Source organism: Ovis canadensis, chromosome 1 (assembly GCF_042477335.2).
Source record: "Ovis canadensis isolate MfBH-ARS-UI-01 breed Bighorn chromosome 1, ARS-UI_OviCan_v2, whole genome shotgun sequence".
Lineage (NCBI taxonomy): Eukaryota > Metazoa > Chordata > Mammalia > Artiodactyla > Bovidae > Ovis > Ovis canadensis.
In genome coordinates this window covers 187,669,624-187,689,450 of record NC_091245.1, presented here as the reverse complement: position 1 = coordinate 187,689,450, position 19,827 = coordinate 187,669,624, and the positions used below count along the sequence as shown (strand labels likewise).

At 45.0% G+C, this 19,827-nt stretch overlaps 1 protein-coding gene and 1 long non-coding RNA gene across 3 annotated transcripts; one reads left to right on the top strand and one right to left on the bottom strand.

Moving 5' to 3' along the window:
- Positions 1 to 282: 282 nt before the first annotated feature.
- On the bottom strand, positions 283 to 3,595 carry LOC138420935 (uncharacterized). The gene is made up of 2 exons (XR_011249368.1): positions 942 to 3,595; positions 283 to 779 (listed from the first exon to the last, which is right to left on the bottom strand). It is a non-coding gene; the product is annotated as an uncharacterized lncRNA (long non-coding RNA).
- Positions 730 to 19,225, top strand: POPDC2 (popeye domain cAMP effector 2). 2 transcript variants are annotated; one of them, XM_069554624.1, is made up of 4 exons: positions 730 to 1,678; positions 6,826 to 6,934; positions 12,607 to 13,015; positions 18,731 to 19,225. In XM_069554624.1, exons 1-4 carry the CDS (start codon positions 1,188 to 1,190, stop codon positions 18,814 to 18,816), a joined length of 1,095 nt encoding a protein of 364 aa, XP_069410725.1. In that variant the 5' UTR covers positions 730 to 1,187; the 3' UTR covers positions 18,817 to 19,225. The 2 variants fall into 2 exon arrangements, with proteins under 2 accessions (XP_069410725.1, XP_069410717.1); XM_069554616.1 differs by having other exon boundaries at positions 12,607 to 13,157.
- The last annotated feature ends 602 nt before the right edge of the window (positions 19,226 to 19,827 follow it).

Sequence of the window (19,827 nt, the reverse complement as noted above, 5' to 3'; positions counted from 1 at the left end):
CTCTGTCACTACGCATGGGAATTTGTTACCTCTCTAAACCTCAGTTTCTTTCAGATCTAGGAGAACAACAATATTTATTTGGAATGCAATTGTGTGATGACTAAATCATGTGCATATAGAATAAGTAACCTATATCTGGCACTTTGTAGGTGTTTAATAGGTGATGGTTATTATCATTTGTCAGTATTGGAGTGGGTGGGATGATGGTCTGAGCAATGTATCACCATTGTATAAACTATTACTAGAGCCAGATACACGCAGAAGAAATAATTCAAAAGTTGCTTCGTATAGCTATTTTCGTTTAATGAATGTCCAATAAATGCCGACTGATATTTCCAATATGACTTCATAAAGGCCTTCGAGGGGTTTTCCACTTCTCACTGTTAGGATTTTTTTCTGATAATAGTCCCCTACTTTCCAACCTTGATGTGCCCTCCTACCTCAGGAGAGCCCCGAGCCCTCCCCAAAGGGGGCTCTGGACAGTGTCCTACCTGTGGTGTGACAGTAAATTCTGGGCTTGCTTTCCCTTTGTCCACCCCCTTTGCCCCCTTCCCCTGACTTGCCTCTCTTGCCCAGGCCTTATCTTGTCCTCTGGGGAGGTATGTTAAGTGCTCTGCCAGCCTGCCTGTATGCCTGGCCTGTTTTTTCTCACTGCCAGTACCTCTTGGATTCCAATTCCAAACATGGTATCCGTCTGGGGTCACCCTTTCTTCCGGTGCCAAGAGAGACGCATTCCAAATGGAGCACAAATGTGCCTCCCGTGCTGGGCGCTCTTCATTCTGTTTGGGAACAACAGAGAGCAGGATGCGGCTGCTTTATTATCCCTCACTGCTGAAGCTTTCAGCCCCATAGCCCTATCTTTTTCTCAGGACGATTTAGGTTTCCTGCCAAGAGTCAAATGTGAAGACTCTTCTAAGAAACCTGGAGCCGAGGACACTTACCAGAGCTTTGCCAGGAGGGCCAGAGCCTTGCTGAGGGAAAGAGAAAGAAAAGTTTTCAGTTCTCCATGAAGTATATGATGTTTTGCTATTCATTCCCAAAGCTGCTGGAAGCATTCCTCCCAAGAAAGGTGGAGCTGGCGGGGAGAAGCCAGAGGTGAGACGACAGTTGGGAGGACAGGTTGACCCATTTCCTGAATTTCCCATGTGGGGACAGTCTTAGAGCCCGACAGGCTTTGAGACCCGAAGATGAGCAGCAACGGCAGCGTGGAGGGCCGGCTCCTCGGGCACGGGCCACTGTGCATCACCTGGAGGCAGGACCTGGAAGGGGCTGTCTTCCACCTGGCCAACTGCTTCCTGCTCCTGGGCTTCATGGGCGGCAGTGGGGTGTATGGGTGCTTCTACCTTTTCGGCTTCCTGGGCACAGGCTACCTGTGCTGTGTGCTATGGGGCTGGTTCGGTGCCTGCGGCCTGGACATTGTTCTCTGGAGCGTCCTGCTGGCCATGGCCTGCGTGCTCCAGCTGGCACACCTGGTGTACCGCCTGCGTGAGGGCACCCTCCCCGAGGAGCTGGAGCTGCTCTACAAGACGCTGTGCCTGCCCCTGCAGGTGCCCCTGCCAGCATACAAGGAGATCGTGCACTGCTGCGAGGAGCAGGTCTTGACTCTGGCCACGGAGCAGACCTATGCCGTGGAGGGCGAGACGCCCATTGACCGCCTGTCCCTGCTGCTTTCTGGCCGGTAAGCCACTCTGTCACTACCCAGCATTTCTTCCCCACGCCCACGCTTCTCGTTTCCCAGTGCCTCCCTTTCCATTTCGTATCTCTTCCATTGAGGAAGGATGTGGCGAGTCAAACAAACCAAAATAGATTTTTCTAAGCATATACTTGCTTCCCCTTTCTTAATATTTTTTCATGAGGAAACTAGCTCATGGTTGGCAGAAAGAATTGTGAATATACTTGCTGCTGCAAGGTGTGGGGTGAATGTTTCTTGACTCTAGCTCTGAAATGACCACAACATGCCAGCATGTCATGCCTAAACTGCAGCCTTATCTCTAAGCTTTGAAAAACTGAACATTTCAATAAGATTAATCAGTTTCTTCCATATGCATTCAACCTTTGCTAAGTGCCAACTATGTGTAAGGAACAGTGCCAAAATGGGAGATTTTTTGTAACCCTTGCTCATGCCAGGACATCAGAGATATCAGCGGATATCTATGCAGATTCTATGGTAAAGCCATATATGCCCAGATATGGAGCAGGAATGGGCTTCCCTGATGGCTCAGTGGTAAAGAACCTGCCTGCCAGTTGGGTCGGGAAGACCCCCTGGAGAAGAATATCGTTGCCCACTCCAGTACTCTTGCCTGGGGAATTCCATGGACAGAGGAGCCTGGCAGGCTACAGCTCATGCAGTTGTAAAAGAGTCAGACACACCTTAGCGAAAACGACAACAACAATGAGGTTACCCTTGTCCACATTTCCATTCCAGATTGTTCTATTGAGATTCCTACAGACCAGGAGTAAAGTGCTATAAATCTGAGGGCCAGAGAGTGAGGGGAGAATGGCGAAGTCCATGTGTGTCTCTTTGAGGATATGGTGGAGACACCTGGCTGACACATTTTAAGGAGGCTGACAGTCAGATCTTAGCAAAATGGGCTTTGTCAGGATTAGCCTGCATGTGAATGTTGGCCATTGACTGATCTCTTCTGAACAAATACTGTGTAGCTCTGTGCTGCACATTTGGTAGGAAATTGTGAATTCTTTGAAATATTGCCCTAATGGGACTTGTATGTGGGAGCTAAGCATCTGATAGTAAGCATCTTCACCTGCTATCTACTTGGACTGGCTCTGTGGAAAACAGAGTATTTAAAAACTTTGTCCTTAATTTCCTCTTTCCTGCTTTTTTGAGACCAGAAGAATGCAGTGATTCAAAGGAAAAAAAAAAAGGAAAGAAAGAAAGAAAAGGGGAAAAGAAAGAAAGAAACCAGATAAGATTGCCAGTGGGGAAAAAGACTTTGACATTGATGATGACGGTACTACCACAACTACTACTAGTAATGTGGATACCATGCATTATGGACTAATGTATAGAATCAAAGTATAATGTACACATGTCTTAATTTTGTTTGGACACTGAGGTCCTGGGTTGAATGAGCTATGAGCTTTTGTGATGTTTCATTTCATTTATGGTTGAAGTATAAATAAATGAATGTGTGTAAACAAATACACATGTAGATACAAATATATTATGACTATTGCCAAAATGTTTGCCACCTACAATTCCATGCTTAAAATAAGGACAGTTTAGGAAGCATGCTCGTTCATGAGACCCATGATACTGTTTGCATCTCCTAGTATCTGTGTTCTAAGGAGGGGATTAAGACAGGTAGGAGAAACACCCACTGCGCTGTATGCTGCTCATTTATGGAAGCACATAATAATTATTATACGGTTCAGGTATCTTTTATATGACAGATTTATCATGAACTTGTAGACCATGTTCCTGTGAAGAGGGGAGAGGGGCTTGGCCCCTCAGTGTGGTTTTTTCTAGTATGCGCTGTGCTTAGTCACTCAGTCGTGTCCAACTCTTTGCGACCCCCTGGACTGTAGCCTGCCAGGCTTCTCTATCCACGGGAATTCTCCAGGCAAGAACACTGGAGTGGGTTGCATGCCCTCCTTCAGGGAATATTCCCAACCAGGGATCAAACCTAGGTCTGCTGCATTGCAGGCAAATTCTTTGCCAGCTGAGCAACCAGTGAAGCCCTTTTCCTAGTATGTGTGTGGCTGTGTGTTAGTTGCTTAGTTGTGTCTGACTCTTTGCAACCCCACAGACTATAGTCCACCAGGCCCCTCCATCCATGGGATTCTCCAGGCAAGAACACTGGAGTGGGTTGCCATTTCCTTCTCCAAAAGGAACTAGAGAAAGAAAGAAGGTGAAGTTGCTCAATCATGTCCAACTCTTTGCGACCCTATGGACTGCAGCCTACCAGGCTCCTCCATCCATGGAATTTTCCAGGCAAGAGTACTGGAGTGGGTTGCCATTTCCTAGTATGCTGCTGCTAAGTCGCTTCAGTCATGTCCGACTCTGTGCGACCCCATTAGATGACAGCCCACCAGGCTCTCTGTCCATGGGATTCTCTAGGCAAGAATACTGGAGTGGGTTGCCATTTCCTTCTCCAGTGCATGAAAGTGAAAAGTGAAAGCAAAGTCGCTCAGTCATGTCAGACTCTTTGCAACCCCATGGACCATAGCCTACCAGGCTCCTCCATCCATGGGATTCTCCAGGCAAGAGTACTGGAGTGGATTGCCATTTCCTTCTCCATTTCCTAGTATACCTAGCATCAAAAACTCAAGTTAAAAGTTATAAATTTCAATATTTTTCTTGCTTTTCAAGATTTGAAGTAAGAGTTTTGTTTTGATATCTTTCAACATCATCCTGTCTCAACTTTGTTAAGTTGGAGCTGAGGAAAGGACTTCTAGTCTATAACCAGCCTCCAACTTTAAAAGAGAATCAGTTATCTTTGGCTGGTGAGGTACCACCCACCTTGAAGCAGCAGAATAGAACTCCATGCTGAGAAGTGGGGGCTTCTGATGGAGACCTCCCCAGCTCACATGCATACCTCATCTGGAGCCCTTTGCTAAAACCTCAGACGTCCTTTTTTATTTTCATAATGCAATCAGTCCCTTTCAAGACTCAGAAAGGCAAAGTGACTTCTTCAAAGTCCATCACCCTGTTAAGCTGTGCTTACTGTTGGAGAGTTTTTCTCATATACAATCCCAAGCATCAACTCCCACATGCACAGCCTCCTGAAGAGGCAACCAGCTCTCTGAGCTGTTCATGGAGGAGGAAATTACCTGTTGTCAGGAGATCAAGGAGGAAGAAGAGACTCAAATGATAAAGGATATAGTATACAATATGAATGGCTTCAGGGAGCCATGCAGGCTCATTAGATGTTGTTGTTTTAGTCGCTAAGTCATGTCCAACTCTTTTGCAACCCCATGGATTGTAGCCTTCTCTGGAGCCTCCATGGATTGTAGGCTCCTCTGTCCATGGGATTTCCCAGGCAAGAATACTGGAGTGGGTTGCCATTTTCTTCTCCAGGAGATCTTCCCAATCCAGGGATTGAAACTGCAAAATCTAAGGAAAACAAAACAAAACACACAGGGATTGAACCCACATCGCCTGCATTGGCAGGTGGATTCTTTGCCACCTGGAAAGCCCCTCATGAGATGTTACTCACACTGTAAAGTCTTGTCCCTCCTCACTGGCTTACTTGGGTGGCCAGATTCCTTGCATGGGAAGAGGATGAAGGATGGGAGGATCTGATGTGTATGGCAGCAGCTTCATTCTCTCTGGTTGTCTTTCTTCCTTTGTTCAAGAAGCTTTTCCTTGAGGTTTTGGTCCCCTTTATGGTGACACAGTGAGTTCATTTGTTTGATCTTTGCATCCCTCTTCCTTTCCTTTCTCCCTTCCTTTCCTTTCTCCCTTCCTTCCTCCCTCCCCATTTCTGAAAATATTTATTAAGAGAGCTAGAGACTAGGGATCTCTTGTTAAAAAATGAAAAATATTTTCCTTGTACTCCTGGAATTTACAGTCTATCAAGAGAGTCACTAATTAGTGACTCTAGTCACTAATTTCAAGGAGGAAGGCAAAGTGCAATGAGAGCATATAAGCAGTGGAACTGAATTTTCTGGGGGGGCAGATGAGACTTCCTGCAGGAAGGAATGTGTAAGCTGAGGCCTGAGGAGAAGGTGTGGATTGGGAAGAGAGGCAGCTGGAGGGAACAGAATATGTGAAGCCCATGAGTTAGGAGCACACTTCATTTTCTCTTGCATCCTTTCTTTACTCAGGGAAGTTCTGGTGGCTAGCTACACATTTTGATAGGTCTTGTAGAAGCAAGAGTGTTTCTGCTATCAGAGAGTGTAGGCTGACACCACATTCTGGGCTTGATTTGAGACCTACATCCCTTTCTGTTTTCCGTCTTTAAGTTGTCAGATAATACATAAAGTTTGTTAATTGATAGTGGTCTTTGATAATTTGCACACATACATATGTATCTAGGCATTCACTGGGAGCAAGATATGGAGTGCTAATATCCCCTTGGCCAGAACTTAATCACATGGCTCTACTCAGCTGCAAGGGAAGTAGAGAAACATTGTCTAGCTGGGCAGTCATGACTCCAGTACTATAGAGGAAGGGGAAAAGCTGATATTGGAAAACAGAATTCCATACTGGATTTCTCAGATCCTCATCTGCATTCTGATCCGCTTCTCAATATCCTATACATCCTTCAGAAATCAGCTGAAATGCCATCTTTGAGAAGTCTGCCACTTGGAGAGAACTAAGCGCTCTCCCTCCTCTAGCCTCCTGTCTCACAATAGCGCATGTTGACCTACAGCTAGTTATTTATGTCCCTGTGACTTCCACTAAATTGTGAAATCCTGAAAGGTAAGGATCAGATTATTGGGTCTTCCCTGGGGGTCCAGCAGTTGCCATGCAGTGCAGCTGAAGAGTAAAAAAGAAAAAAAAAGGACCAGCTCATCTCCAGGTTCCCAGACTTCCAGGAGCACAGAAGGTTCTCCATACATTTTTTTTTTTAAGACAATTAAGCTCCAAAAAAAGTGGAACAATAGCTCCTTCCAACTGGACAGGATGTACCTTACAGAGCTTGTTGATCTGCCCTCTTTGTTCAATAAACTCGTTCCCAGTGCAACTGACTTTAGAAGAGAGGTTGAAACTGAGACTCTTGAGTTTTCTAGGTAAAAGAGGAAAAAGCCCATTCTGGATCCTAGTCATTTTCCACTCTTTTAACATGTAATTTAAACTCTGGAGAAGCTTTGGGTAACCACTTCTCTTTTCCCACACAGTCTCTTCTCTCCCTTTGCCAGGGTTCGTGTGAGCCAGGACGGGCAGTTTCTGCACTACATCTTTCCTTACCAGTTCATGGACTCTCCCGAGTGGGAATCGCTGCATCCCTCTGAGGAGGGGGTGTTTCAGGTAATAGGGAGCCCCATGGCAGCACTGCCCCAGCTCATCCCACTGCAACCCAGCAACATCCGTGCTTCCATCTTTCCTCTCTTTTTGCACACCTTTGAACTACTGCCAGTATGATGCTAGAGGTGGGAGCACTCTCCTCCAGTGGAAAAAGTGCCTGGCAGAGGAGGGGTAGGGTAGGGAGGTGCTGACCCCTGAAAGAGGGGCCATGTCACTCCTATGCCTAAAACTCTTCCAGAAGACCCCAGTGACCACAGGATAAAAGCCCTCGCTCCTTAGAGAGTGACTTAAGACCTTTAGTGACATCCTGGAGCCGCATCTCCAGCCCTTTCCTCACACTTCCTGCTCACACCAGCCATGCTGAATTACTTCCCCAAACATACCACACTGTTTTACACGGCCGTGCCTTGGCCCCTACTGTCGCCTCTATCCGAAATGCACTTCCCTCATCAGGAGGAGGCTATGGTGTCTCACTTCCTTTGAAGCCTGCCCAGACTGACCTCACCAGCTTCCACCCCCACACATTGCCTGCGCGCCTCCTCTGTTCCTTTTACTATGCTGACTGCACACATGTACGATTTGGTTTTCTTTCTGTCTTTTGCATAGTAAATTCCTTGACGTAGAAATCTGGGCTTTTCCTCTCCATCTCCAGGCTCCAAAGGGCAATGCTTTGTACATAGTAGTAGGTGTTCAGTAAAGTTTCACTGAACTGCCTCGCCAGTAGGCCACTGGTGTCTCAGAGTGCTCCAGAGGGCATCACACACACTGTCTAAGGTCAGGGCCTGGCTGCTCGAGCCCTCCTCTCCTCTCTGTCAATCCTTCAGATTTCAGTTACCTTCTTTGTAGTTCTCACTTACTGCACGGCTAGCGTGTGACAGGCACTACCTATTTCATTGCCTTATTGATTCTCACAACAGTCCTCTGCATTGAATATTGTTATTAACCTGTTTAACAGATGAGGCAACAAAAACCTCAAGTAATTTGCCCAAGCGCTTCATCTAGAAAGTGGCAAAACCAAGTTGCCTGACACCACTATTCTATTCTTTTTTAAAACGGGGGGTTACCAGGAGAATGGAGGTCACACATATACACCATCATAGGGACTCCCCTGTCCAGATAGTTGGCCAGGACTGGGTTCCCTCTGTCTCCTATCAGTTCTATCAGGAAGTTCCTCAGGCAAGCACTTATGCCAGCCCCAAAATAGACACATGCCAGGCGGTGCCACCTGGCTGGGTCTGCTTCCGCCCCACCCTGACTCTTGGCTCTGTGAGGACAGGCCCTGAGGGGCGATCCTAATCCCCCTGCCTGGACCATCAGTCACAGGCCCCCCTCTGAACATGTGCCTCCCCTACCACATACTCACATCCTCTCCAAGCAGCTCAGCAGTCACCTTTGAGAACTCCCTCAGAGCCACAGGAACCTTCAGGAGGGCTGAGTCAGGTCCTGAGCCAGCCAGACCAGGCTCTGTTTCTGACACTGAAACCGAGAAACAGGTGGTGGATAAGCCGGGTGTCCTCCCCTTAGTTATGCTTGAAAGGAAGGGCTATGACCCCAGATGGCCTCTCAGCATCTGAGAGGGATGTAGGGACTGTCACATTTCTTCCATTTGTATTTTTAGTAGGCACCTCCACTGGGAGCCTTGAGATCCACACACTTGCTCTTGGATCGGTGAAGTCCCATTTCCTCTTTGCAAATGTCAAGAGTTGTCTCAGGTTGTAGTTCGTCTTGTCCTTGCCTTTGCATTTGCATAGTCTTTGTTGACTAATAGGGAATCCACAGTGACTGAATCATAATTCTTATTGAGTTTGCCACAAGAGATAAACATTCCATCACACCTCTCAAGAATTCAATGAACAATTTATTGACTGTTAAACACTGCGACCCTCTTACCGGTTACCGAGAACATAACATGGGAGCGATCACATGGAAATCAGCATTATTTCTCTAATTAGCATCATGTTTTACTGGACTCAAGGTCTCTTTATGTACATCATCTCATTTAATCCATTCAACCAGCTTCGAAGGTGAAGGTTAAAGAAAAACCTGGTCAAACCAGTCAATCCATTGGTTTCTGAAGATATTTAGGAAGGATTTTATACTGGGCATGAGAAAACAACATCAAGTTATTTTACAACTTACAAGATTAGTAGTTTTCACCTAATTCATTCACTCATTTCAGTAATATTTATTGAGCTGTTATAGTAACCTGGGCACTACATGGTTTGTTTTTGTTTGGTTTTATTTTTGGCCACATCACATGGAATGTGGGATCTTAGTTCCCTGACCAGGAATTGAACCCATGGTTCATGAGCCCATGCCCCCTGCAGTGAAGTATGGAGTCTTAACCTCTGGATTGCTAGGGAGTTCCCACCTGGACAGTATTAAAGGTGCTCAGAGTGTATTAGTCAACAGAACAGACGAAGGTCCCTGCCTTCATGCAATTCACATTCTAGTAGGTGAGACAAAAAATTAGCCATAGAAATTATGAATAAGTAAATTATGTAATATGTTAAAAATAATTAATTATAGTAAAAAAATAGAATAGTTTAAGGGAGAGATACAATTGACCCCTGAACAACATAGGCGGTAGGGTTATTTTCACACAGTAGAAAATCCATGTATAATTTATAGTGAAAGTTGCTCAGTAGTGTCTGACTCTTTGAGACCACATGGACTATACAGTCCACGGCATTCTCCAGGCCAGAATACTGGAGTGGGTAGCCCTTCCCTTCTCCAGGAATCGAACCAGGGTCTCCTGGATTCCAGGCAGATTCTTTACCAGCTGAGCTACTAGGGAAGCCCATAATTTATAGTTCAACCTCCAAATATACAGTTCCCCCAGATCTGGGGTTCCACATCCTCAGACTTAACCAATCAGCCAATTGTGTAGCACTTCAGGTATTTACTATTGAAAAAAAAATCCCCATTTAAATGGATCCACACAGTTCAAACCTGTGTTGCTCGAGGGTCAACTATAATTGCAATTGTAATTGGAGATTTCATGGAAGTCTTTGTTGAACTGGTGATATTTGAGCAAAGACCTGAGGTGATTAGCAGTGTGAGCTCTGAGAATATCTGGGGGGATAGCATATTAGACAGAGGGAAGAGCCAGTGCAAAAGCTGGGTGTGAGAGAGACTAGCATGTTTGAGGTCCAGAAAGAAGGTCAATGAATCTGGAACAGGGAGAGGGAGGGGGATGAAGAGCAGGAGAGGAAGTCAGAGAGGTGGTAAGGAGACATGTCATCTAGGGCCAGAGTGTATATTTTCTAAATACAGCCCAAAGGATTTCCTAACACATTGGATGTAGTATGTGAGAGAAAGAGGATCAAGAAAACTTCTAAGACTTCTTACCTGAGAAACTGGAAGGATGAAGCTGCTATCAAATGTGATAAGGAAGGCTGCAGATAGTACTGGCTTTGGGAGAAGAGAGGGAAGTCGTTTGGGAGGTATTAGATTTGTGTCATCTATGGACATTTAAATACAGACACTGCGTAGGCAGTTGCATACTTGAGTCTGGAATTAAGGAACAAGGTCTGAGCTTGAGACTAAGTTTGGGAGTCATTAGCCTACAGATGATATTTAAAGCTGTTACATTGGACAAGATCACCAGTGAGTGAGTGCAGACAGAAAAGGGATTCAAGAAAAGGGGTATTCTAGTGTTTAGAAGTTGAAGGGGGTAAAAAGTAGCAAAAGAAGCTGAAAGGGACTAATCAGGAGGTTATACCAGGAGAATGTGGCATCCTGGGAGCCAAGTGAAGAATATGAATGAAGAGGACTGAATGCCATGAAAACTGATCATGAGACTCAGCAATGCAGAAGTCGTAGGCAACCTTGCCAGGAACAGCTTGTAGACCACTGGGGCAAAGCCTTGCTGGCTGAAGAGACAGAATACAAGGAGAGGAATTGGTAGCAGCCAACTATAGACAACTTTTTCATGGAGTTTTACTGAAAAGGAGAGCAAATCAAAGGAACTAGAGTGAAGAAAAAAAAGATTTTGATTTTAAAATTTTGACTTAAGATGGAAGAAGTAACAGTGTATTTGCTGTTCAGCGTTGAGGACACTTCTTGCATCCTTATTAGCTCTCATGTGTACCCACTTCACGTGCAGCACCCTGATTTCTTGTTTGGGAATTGTTAGTAAGTGCACTGAAAGTACAGGTTATGGTAGATGTGACAACTACTTGTTGAGTCAGATTAGCCACAGATGGATTGTGAGGACCAGTATTCTCATGAGGCAACAAGTCTGGAGAGATTAAGCAATTTATCTGATGTCGCACAGCTGGTAAAGCTGGAATTGAAACTTGTTTCTGGTCTTGATGAGGCAATTTAGGCCCTGACTTGAGTGCTGATGACTGAGGGGTAGAGGAAATGAAGGAAGGGAACAGAAGAGGGGTACTGCAGATGGGAAGGGGAGGAGGGGAGCAGAGGGGCTGTTCTGGAGGCAATGAAATGAAAGGATTATATACATGATCTCTGATAAAGAACCCCACCTTTAATGAGACAACCCACATAAAGCACTTAACACGATGACTGGCACATGGTCACTCTCAGCAAATGTTAGCTGATGTCCTCCTTCTCATTTCCTTTGTCTCCATTCGTGAATCTTCATCTTAAGCTCTGCCAAGCTGCTCACTTTTAAAGTACTTAGGACAGGGTATAAAGAATTGTGTGATTCTACGCACTTTTCCTTTACTATATACTAAGAATGTTTGCATTTGAAACCTATCTTTACCACTCATCACTATTTTAACAAGATTTTTCAAGCACCTGCTCTGTGCTGTGCACACATTACTGACCCTGCAAGTGTGACTTAGCTGTGCATCATGGGCACATAGCCAAGTACACAGAAATTACTAGATGTCTATATAAATGGAGAGTGGGGTATCCTTCCACTTTGTGTTCTTAAGAGTGCCTCTTGGGACTTTCTGGGTGGTCCAGGGGTTAAGACACTGTGCTCTTGAGGCAGGGGGCACGGGTTCTGTCTCTGGTGAGGAAACTAAGATCCTGTAAACTGCAAGGCGCCTCACCCCCCCCCCCCAAAAAAAAGAGTTCCTTTTCCTCTGTGCCCCTTTTCTGAATTTAGTCATCAGATCCATTTGGTTACTTGTAGGGCCCAAGTCAAGTGCAGCTCAAGGGTCTGAAGACCAGGCCAGCATTTTGTCCACTTGATGTAGCCTGGCATGCCTGATCAGAGGCTCTCTTCTCACTGAAATTATTCCCAATTCTTCTTTGTGTCCCAACTCCAATATATTATCTTTTATCCTTAAAAACTGTCATCAGCATCCTGACCTTTCTTCTGAGCACCAGGAGGCCCCTATTCTCTCCTGGGATCACACCAGGCTCAGAACCTTCTGCAGCCATTAGCGGGATCAGCCATGGAACACAGTATATGAGAGCTGAAGAGACTGGAGGTGGACTGTGAGGTTCCAGGAGGTGATCTCAGGGCTCTTCACAAGACAACCCCCCTACTCCATCCCTCCCACCATATCAGTGCACACAAGAAAAGTCATTCATTGGACCTCTTCAAGGCAAGGCCCTGGAGAGGTACTTCCATAGCTTCTTCAGGAGAAGTGCAAAGTGCAGCGATTTGCCAAGTAAACTGTATATATCTCTGTACTAAGCTTGGACACATTTTTAAGTTTCAACCTTCACTTTCTGTCCCTGACCCCTCTCAGGTCACTCTGACAGCTGAGACTGAATGTAGCTACATTTCCTGGCCCCGGAAAAATCTCCACCTCCTTCTGACCAAAGAGCGATACATCTCTCGCCTCTTCTCGGTCCTGCTGGGCTATGACATCTCAGAGAAGCTCTACGCTCTCAATGACAAGCTCTTTGCTAAGTTCGGGCTACGCTTTGACATCCGTCTCCCCAGCCTCTACCACGTCCTGGGTCCTGCTGCCTCAGATCCAGGACCAGAGTCTGAGAAGGATGACGAGGAAGTCCGTGAGCTGGCGGCATCCCCTCCTCAGGCCCTGCACACGTCTGTCCAGCAAACACCTCCTAGCTCCCCACCTCCACTGGTCACCAGCTCTCCTGCACCTCCTCCCTGGGTCAGAATGTCCAGGCCCGACAGCGGCGTCCTGGGTGAGGACTCCACCAGTCTGGTTCTGGAGGATTTTGAGGAGGTGTCGGGATCAGAATCATTCATGGATTATAAGAGTGATGGGGAGTACATGAGGTGAGGGGAGAACTAACATGGGCACGGCCCCCCGGCTCGGGATCCTGTGTAAGTACTCAGAAGGCAGTTGCTGCAGTCTTGCCAATAGCTGGCCTTAACTTGGTTTATGAGGGCAAAAAATGATTTCATGGAGCCTGTCCTCTCAGAGGACTCCCAGAAAGTGGCATTAACCCAACCCTGCAGATAGCAACTCACTCCTGTTGCATGAAAGGCATGAGGGTATTTTTAAAAAACTCATCCCTTATTAATTGTGAATGCTTTCAAAAGTGGTCTGGCTGGCTGACATTTGACCAAGCAGATAGGTTGCTAATTTTTTTTTTTTCCCAAAGTTGTGCTAATAACCAAGGTCACATTTAAGGCTAAAGGGTATTTTGTTATGGCGTGCATTTTAACGAATACTTTAAAAAGCTGGCATGGCTCAAATTCCTAATGATTCTTCTTGGCATATAGTCAGCTCCAGAAAGCAGTCATTATTTAGCCTGGATTGGACAGACCCTTCTGTTAAAATCACCCCTATTTCAAAGAGGCTTGTGATTGGAGGCTAATGACACTGGGAGGAAAATGTGCCCACCTTGCTATCCTCTGACCCAGTGGAGAGTGTGTTGCTCAGGCCCAGGACTGGACACTGCTGAGTGAATGTTACCACGATAGAATGACTTTCCTAGAAAATCATAACTGTGGGTGGTAGAGTGGGCGTGAATCTGACGTAGGAAAGTGTGTGTACAGCTCAGGAGAGTGTACATAAAAGGCTCTGCTGAGCAGTTCTGGGAAATTGTTCTCATGTTCCCTCTGACTGCTCTCACAATGCTGTGACATTTTCCTCTAGGACTCCACCCAACCATGGTGCAGGCCTGGCTTTTCCTGAGGAAAATACCACTGTTCTCAATTTGGAAGACATTTCCAAGGTTGGGGAGGGGTGCTTAAGAGATTAATCATTCTTTAGGAAACACTCTTTTCCCAAGGAACTATTTCAGGTAGGAAGGCATCTAGGGTACTTTGAGGTTAAGTGAGTGAATGTGAGTGAATGTTAGTACATTTTGAAAAGCAAATCACATAAATGGAGAAAGAGGCGAGAGAGGTGAGTGCTAAAAGATTAGCTATTTGGTTTCATGGATATGGAACTAATCATCTGTGGAATCAGTCCTTAGAAGCAGAGTCTAGCAGATCACCCTCTTGACCTCCTCCACTTGTGTGGTCCTCTCCCAGTGTCTGCCCCCGCTGCGCTGACAGTCGCCTCCCTGCTAGCCTACCCACCAGTGTGTGTGAATTCTGTCCCATGGGCCCCACTCTTTGTCCCCGTACCTACCCGCCTGCACACACTCTGAACTCACACAGCTCCTGTTCTGCCTGCTTCTCTTTTCCCGGCTCTATTTGTTCTCCCCTTTCTCCCCTCCTTCCAGTTTCTGCTCAGTCCTCGGCTTCCTCAGTGTGCTGCTTTTAAGAAGAAAATGGCCCATTTCTGCTTCTTCTCTGTTAACTTCCCCTCTCTATACTTTTCCTTCACGTTGACCCCATTTGACTATTCGTGTATTTCTCTCTCTGTTGCCTTCTTCCTGTTCCTCCACTTCCCGTCTTGCTCCATCTCTTCTTCCTAAACTGCCCTATACGCCCAACTTAATTTTCAATCCTGACTCTTCCAAGATCAGTACCTCTCCCTAACCCTATGAAGAAGACCGTTCAAGTGAGGATGCGAGAATTCTCTTCTCTGATGGCTACACATTTCATGCATGAGTTTTCCCAAACGTTAACAGGCAGGCAGTGTTTTAGACAAGAGACCTGCACTGGGAGCCCAAAGTCCTGATTGCTACGTCTGGCTCTACTTCTGTTTGCAAAGCACACAATCTCACTGAATCTTACTTCCTTCACATGAATATGTTGACCCAGCTGGCCCCCTCAAGGCCCTCCTGGGTTTATGTGAGAAGGAAAAGGATGAACTGTTCAGAGGAGGAAAAAGAAGCAGGCAGGCAACCTTATAATGGACACAAGCCCCTGGACGTCAGTGCATCTTCCAGCAAGAACTCGCGGCTGTGTTTCACTATGATTTCTCTTGTGACTTGGAGCTGTCCTCCTCTCTGCTGGGTAGCGGGGTCCTACTTGACCATCAGTTCTCTCCATTCTGTACCTGTGAGGAATCTCACCTACCATGTGAGAGGCATGGTACGTGAGATGTTCACATGCAAGGTGGTCCCACCTCTGTCTCTCAGGTCCTCTATTCTTAATACTATTGAAAAAAAGGCTTCTTCCCAAATTCAGCCTTTTCTGAGGTTCACAGTGAGAAAACTGCTAATATAACTCACTTTCTTTATACTTACTAGTATTTGGAGTATAAAGAGAGAATATATTAGAATCGTTTTTGGTTTAAGTAACAGAGAGAAAGGAAAAAACTGTGTTAACTGAGCGCCAAAGAATTGATGCTTTTGAACTGTGGTGTTGGAGAAGACTCTTGAGAGTCCCTTGGACTGAAAGGAGATCCAACCAGTCCATTCTAAAGGAGATCAGTCCTGGGTGTTTATTGGAAGGTCTGATGTTAAAGCTGAAACTCCAATACTTTGGCCACTTGATGAGAAAAGCTGACTCGCTGGAAAAGACCCTGATGCTGGGAATAATTGAAGGCAGGAGGAGAAGGGGATGGATGACAGAGGATGAGATGGTTGGATGGCATCACTGACTCAATGGACATGAGTTTTGGTGGACTCCAGGAGTTGCTGATGGACAGGGAGGCCTGGTGTGCTGCGGTTCATGGGGTCGCAAAGAGTCGGACACAACTGAGTGACTGAACTGAACTGAACTTCCACAGAGTTTTCAGAACAATTTGAAAATGTGATCAAATTGACCAAATTTCAGACAGCTTTAGTTTGTGATAATGGGATAATTTCGCCCAGAGACATTTTTCCCAAATTGTATTTTGGGACGTTTGGTTTGACTTATTTGTCATCAAATTCCTTTTATGGTTATTATTGTAATGAATAAGCATAGTGCCTCAAGACTGGTACCAGTTTACTTCTTTCCTTTCCAAAGCAGGGCACAATTCACCATCCAGTCCCTGACTCTTCCGCAACCAAAACTGTAAGCTCATTGCTATTCATGCTGGTCCAGAACTTAACTTAAGAGCCATGAAGCTGACTGGATTCTGCATTGTTGGGAGCGACATAGCTGCATCACACTGACAGCAGTGCTGTGCCTCACACCAAGACAGTTTAAAACCAACTGAAAATAATCAGCATTTCCACTGGAGCATTCTTCATTTGTTTGTTTTGAAGAGCACAGTTTTCAGCCTGGTGGTGCCTAGAACTGAGCCAAAACTGGTTGTTACTTTTTTAACATGCAAAGCAATACTGTATGATAATGTATTCATGTAGGGTCTCACAGTTAGACCTCACATTAACCCTGCCTTCTCTAGAATCTTTCCTGTTAATTCTATGAACACACTTCACAATGTTTCATTTGATGTCTTACAGGAGATGCTCAATGAATATATCTCTGAAGTGGTCAGTTAAGTCAAGCTACTGAGTCTACTATCACAAACTAACTGAAAGCTGTCTAAAATTTGGCCAGTTTAGCTTATGTTTTCAAATTGTTCTGAAGACTCTGTAGTTTGAAAGTAAAGACTCTTATTGCTTCCTTTTTATTATTTAAATAAACAAAGAAATGAGAAACACATTACAACATGGAGACTAATTGTGGTCAAGGAAAGAGGCCAGGACCAGGACACATTACCAAAGGCCCGAGAACCAATTCGACAAACATTCGCTGAGTATCCACTATGTATTTCAGGCACGGTGCCAGGTAATCATAATATGAGTAATCATGAGTAACAGCTGAAAGACTGGAAGATGCTTAATCCGCAAGAGATGGACAAGAGTAATATCTTCAAATTTTGAAAAGATATCTTCAGCTTAATCGGGTGACATTCTTGAGGACAAAGATGAATTAAGGACTGAAAGCTATAAGGAGAATGGATTGCCTCAAGGAGTAGTAAGTTACTCGTTACTAGAAGAATTCAACTAGTGATCAGAAGAAATCTTCTCAGAGGTTTTTTTTAAGGTGATTCATGCTCCAAGCAAAGGATGCCTTATGTTATTGCTATTAAGGTGCCTTCTAACTCTGTGATGCTATGATTTAATGATTCTAAGTTGTGAATCTTGTCCTGCCACATAATTACCTTCAAGGGCAGTTCCCTAGCTGCAGAACAGGGCTAATAGTCTCATAGATAATCAATACCTACTAGTAAGTAAATGGGATTCCCTGATAGCTCAGTTGATAAAGAATCTGGCTGCAATGCAGGAGACCCCAGTTTGACTCCTGGGTCAGGAAGATCCTCTGGAGAAAGTGGCTCAGCTGGTAAAGAATCTGCCTGCAATGCAAGAGACCTGGGTTCGATCCCTGAGTTGGGAAGATCTCCTGGAGAAGGGAAAGGCTACCCACTCCAGTATTCTGCCCTGGAGAATTCCATGTACTGTATAGCCCATGGGGTCACAAAGAGTCAGACATGACTGAGCAACTTTCACTATCCAGTATTATTCAGAAGTAAGTAAATAGGTAGCTTCTGTTGATGTTATCAGGTTGCTTGAGGAGTAATTGAGATAAAAGACACAAAAGCAGTTTGTTAAGCTGTATATTCCTAGTTTAATGTATAATGTATTTAAAAATTCTGTACTATGTATAGTTATTTGCAAATTCCTCCCCTTCTCTCTCACTCTCACTTCCCTCCCCAATCCCTCCCCTACTCCTTCTGAGACACATGATTTCCCCTTATTTCCTTCAGTCTGGTTTCCTAAGGGAGGTAATAACCGACAGGATCCCCTGACAACAAAAGGAACAGCAAAAAGTTGGAGGCCCAAAGAAAACACACACTAGCTCCTTGGCCCCTGGATAGCTAAGGGATGGTCAGACCTTCATCTGTTTTATTTGCACAGAGGAGACAGATCACCATCACACTATATTCAGGTCCCTTCCTTCAGAAGTCTCTATGGTGCTTTGTTAGCTGTCAGTGTTGTTAAATAGCACGTTTCTCCCAGAACCACTGGAAAACCTCCTGGGGCAGAAGACTTGCCCTTGAAGGTAGCCTGGCAGGAGCTGCCTGGGGTCTCCGGGTCTGGGTCTCTGGATGGTAGCTCTGCTTAATCTGGCAAGGATCCATGTTCAAGTAGTTAAGTTAGAGGCAGCAGTTCCCTCCCCACTTAGGACCACAACAGCCCGTATTTGTTTTTCTTCTATTTCTGTTTTACAGGTCTCATTTACCTACTCCTTGCTTTGTAAAAATAAAACACAAGGGTTTTATAAAACTCACTGGTTTTCTATGCAGATTTTTAAACTCATTCCATAGTGTTAGATAGGAAGCATAGTTCTATAGATTCTTCATAGGAAGCAACCGAAGTTGATCTCTTGGTCTCTTCTCCTATAAAATGAGGGAATTGAACTATATAACTTAAAAACTGACTCACCCTAATATTATAGAAGAAAATGATTCAACGATTCAACTGCTCCTGTTGTGTTAGACATTGCATACAGTTAAAATATTGGAAACTTGTAGAGGAAAAAGAGACCTAAACAGAACCCTCTGAAGTTATGTGAGCTATCCCAAGACACAGTGCTGAAATCCTTCCTCTGTTTTTCTGCAGCTTCCAGAACTCCTCTCCGGAGCTACTCTGAAGTTATGTCCAGGGGACAGGCGCCCTTGGCTCCAACCCAGACTCCTGAACTGTAAGGGTCAACGGATCATCCTTTACTCTGGCCACGTTAATCCTCACAGGATGGTCACTTGCGTGCACACCCCTCTTCTCACCCACTGGAAGGCTCACAGGCAAGGTTGGAGCAGACACAGAGTATGCCAGCACTGCAACCACACCAAGGCCCCCGAGTGACTTTTAGAAATTTGCCTTCATCAGCCTTCCTTCCAAGAGAAGGCATCCAAAAGTGCCAAAGCACAGATTCTATCCTTTACTAACTGCAGAATTTCAGGCAAGTCACATAGCCTCCCTGAGCATCATCTGTAAAGGGGTGATCATAAAACCCACTTCACAGGGTTGTAAGGATTCCGTGAGTTGATTTCAATAAATCACCTAGGACATGCTGTGACACCTAGTAAGCACTCAATAAATCACTCATTTCCTTTCCTTATGTTGTTTCCTTAACTTTCTGAAAGGATCAATGAAGTTAGCTATCCAAGAAGTTTTCAGTGTTTTTGTCTTGTTTTATTTAAAATATTTTTCTCAGTTAAGGTTCAATTTAGGTAAGTAGAAATTTTAGAATCCAGTTTGCCCTTAATCTTTTACATTCAACTTACAAGTCTTTCCCTTTATTTATGACCCTAATATTAAACAGTAGTTTTTAGAAGTAGTTTTACAAATCTCTTTAATTAAATTTCCTTAAACATTTTAAAGTAGACTTACAAATTTAACATATTCTGTTTTATTTTTTCCCCTAAATACTTACACGCCTATTCTGGTTACCTATTGCTGTGCAACATTCTTCCCTAAAGCAGTGAGTTAAAATCGTCACGATAATTTGTTTTGCTCATAAAAGTGGGGCTTGACTGGGCTCAACTGAGCTGTCCCCACTCAGAGTTTCTTGTGCTGTTACATCGAGACAGTGGCTACAGCCAGGACCTCAAAGGCTTCTTGACCCATGTGTCTGGGGCCCAGGCTGGGAAGACAAACAGTTGAGGGCTGGGACAGCTGGGGATCCTCAGGCAATCCTTGCTCTTTCAAAAGTTTGT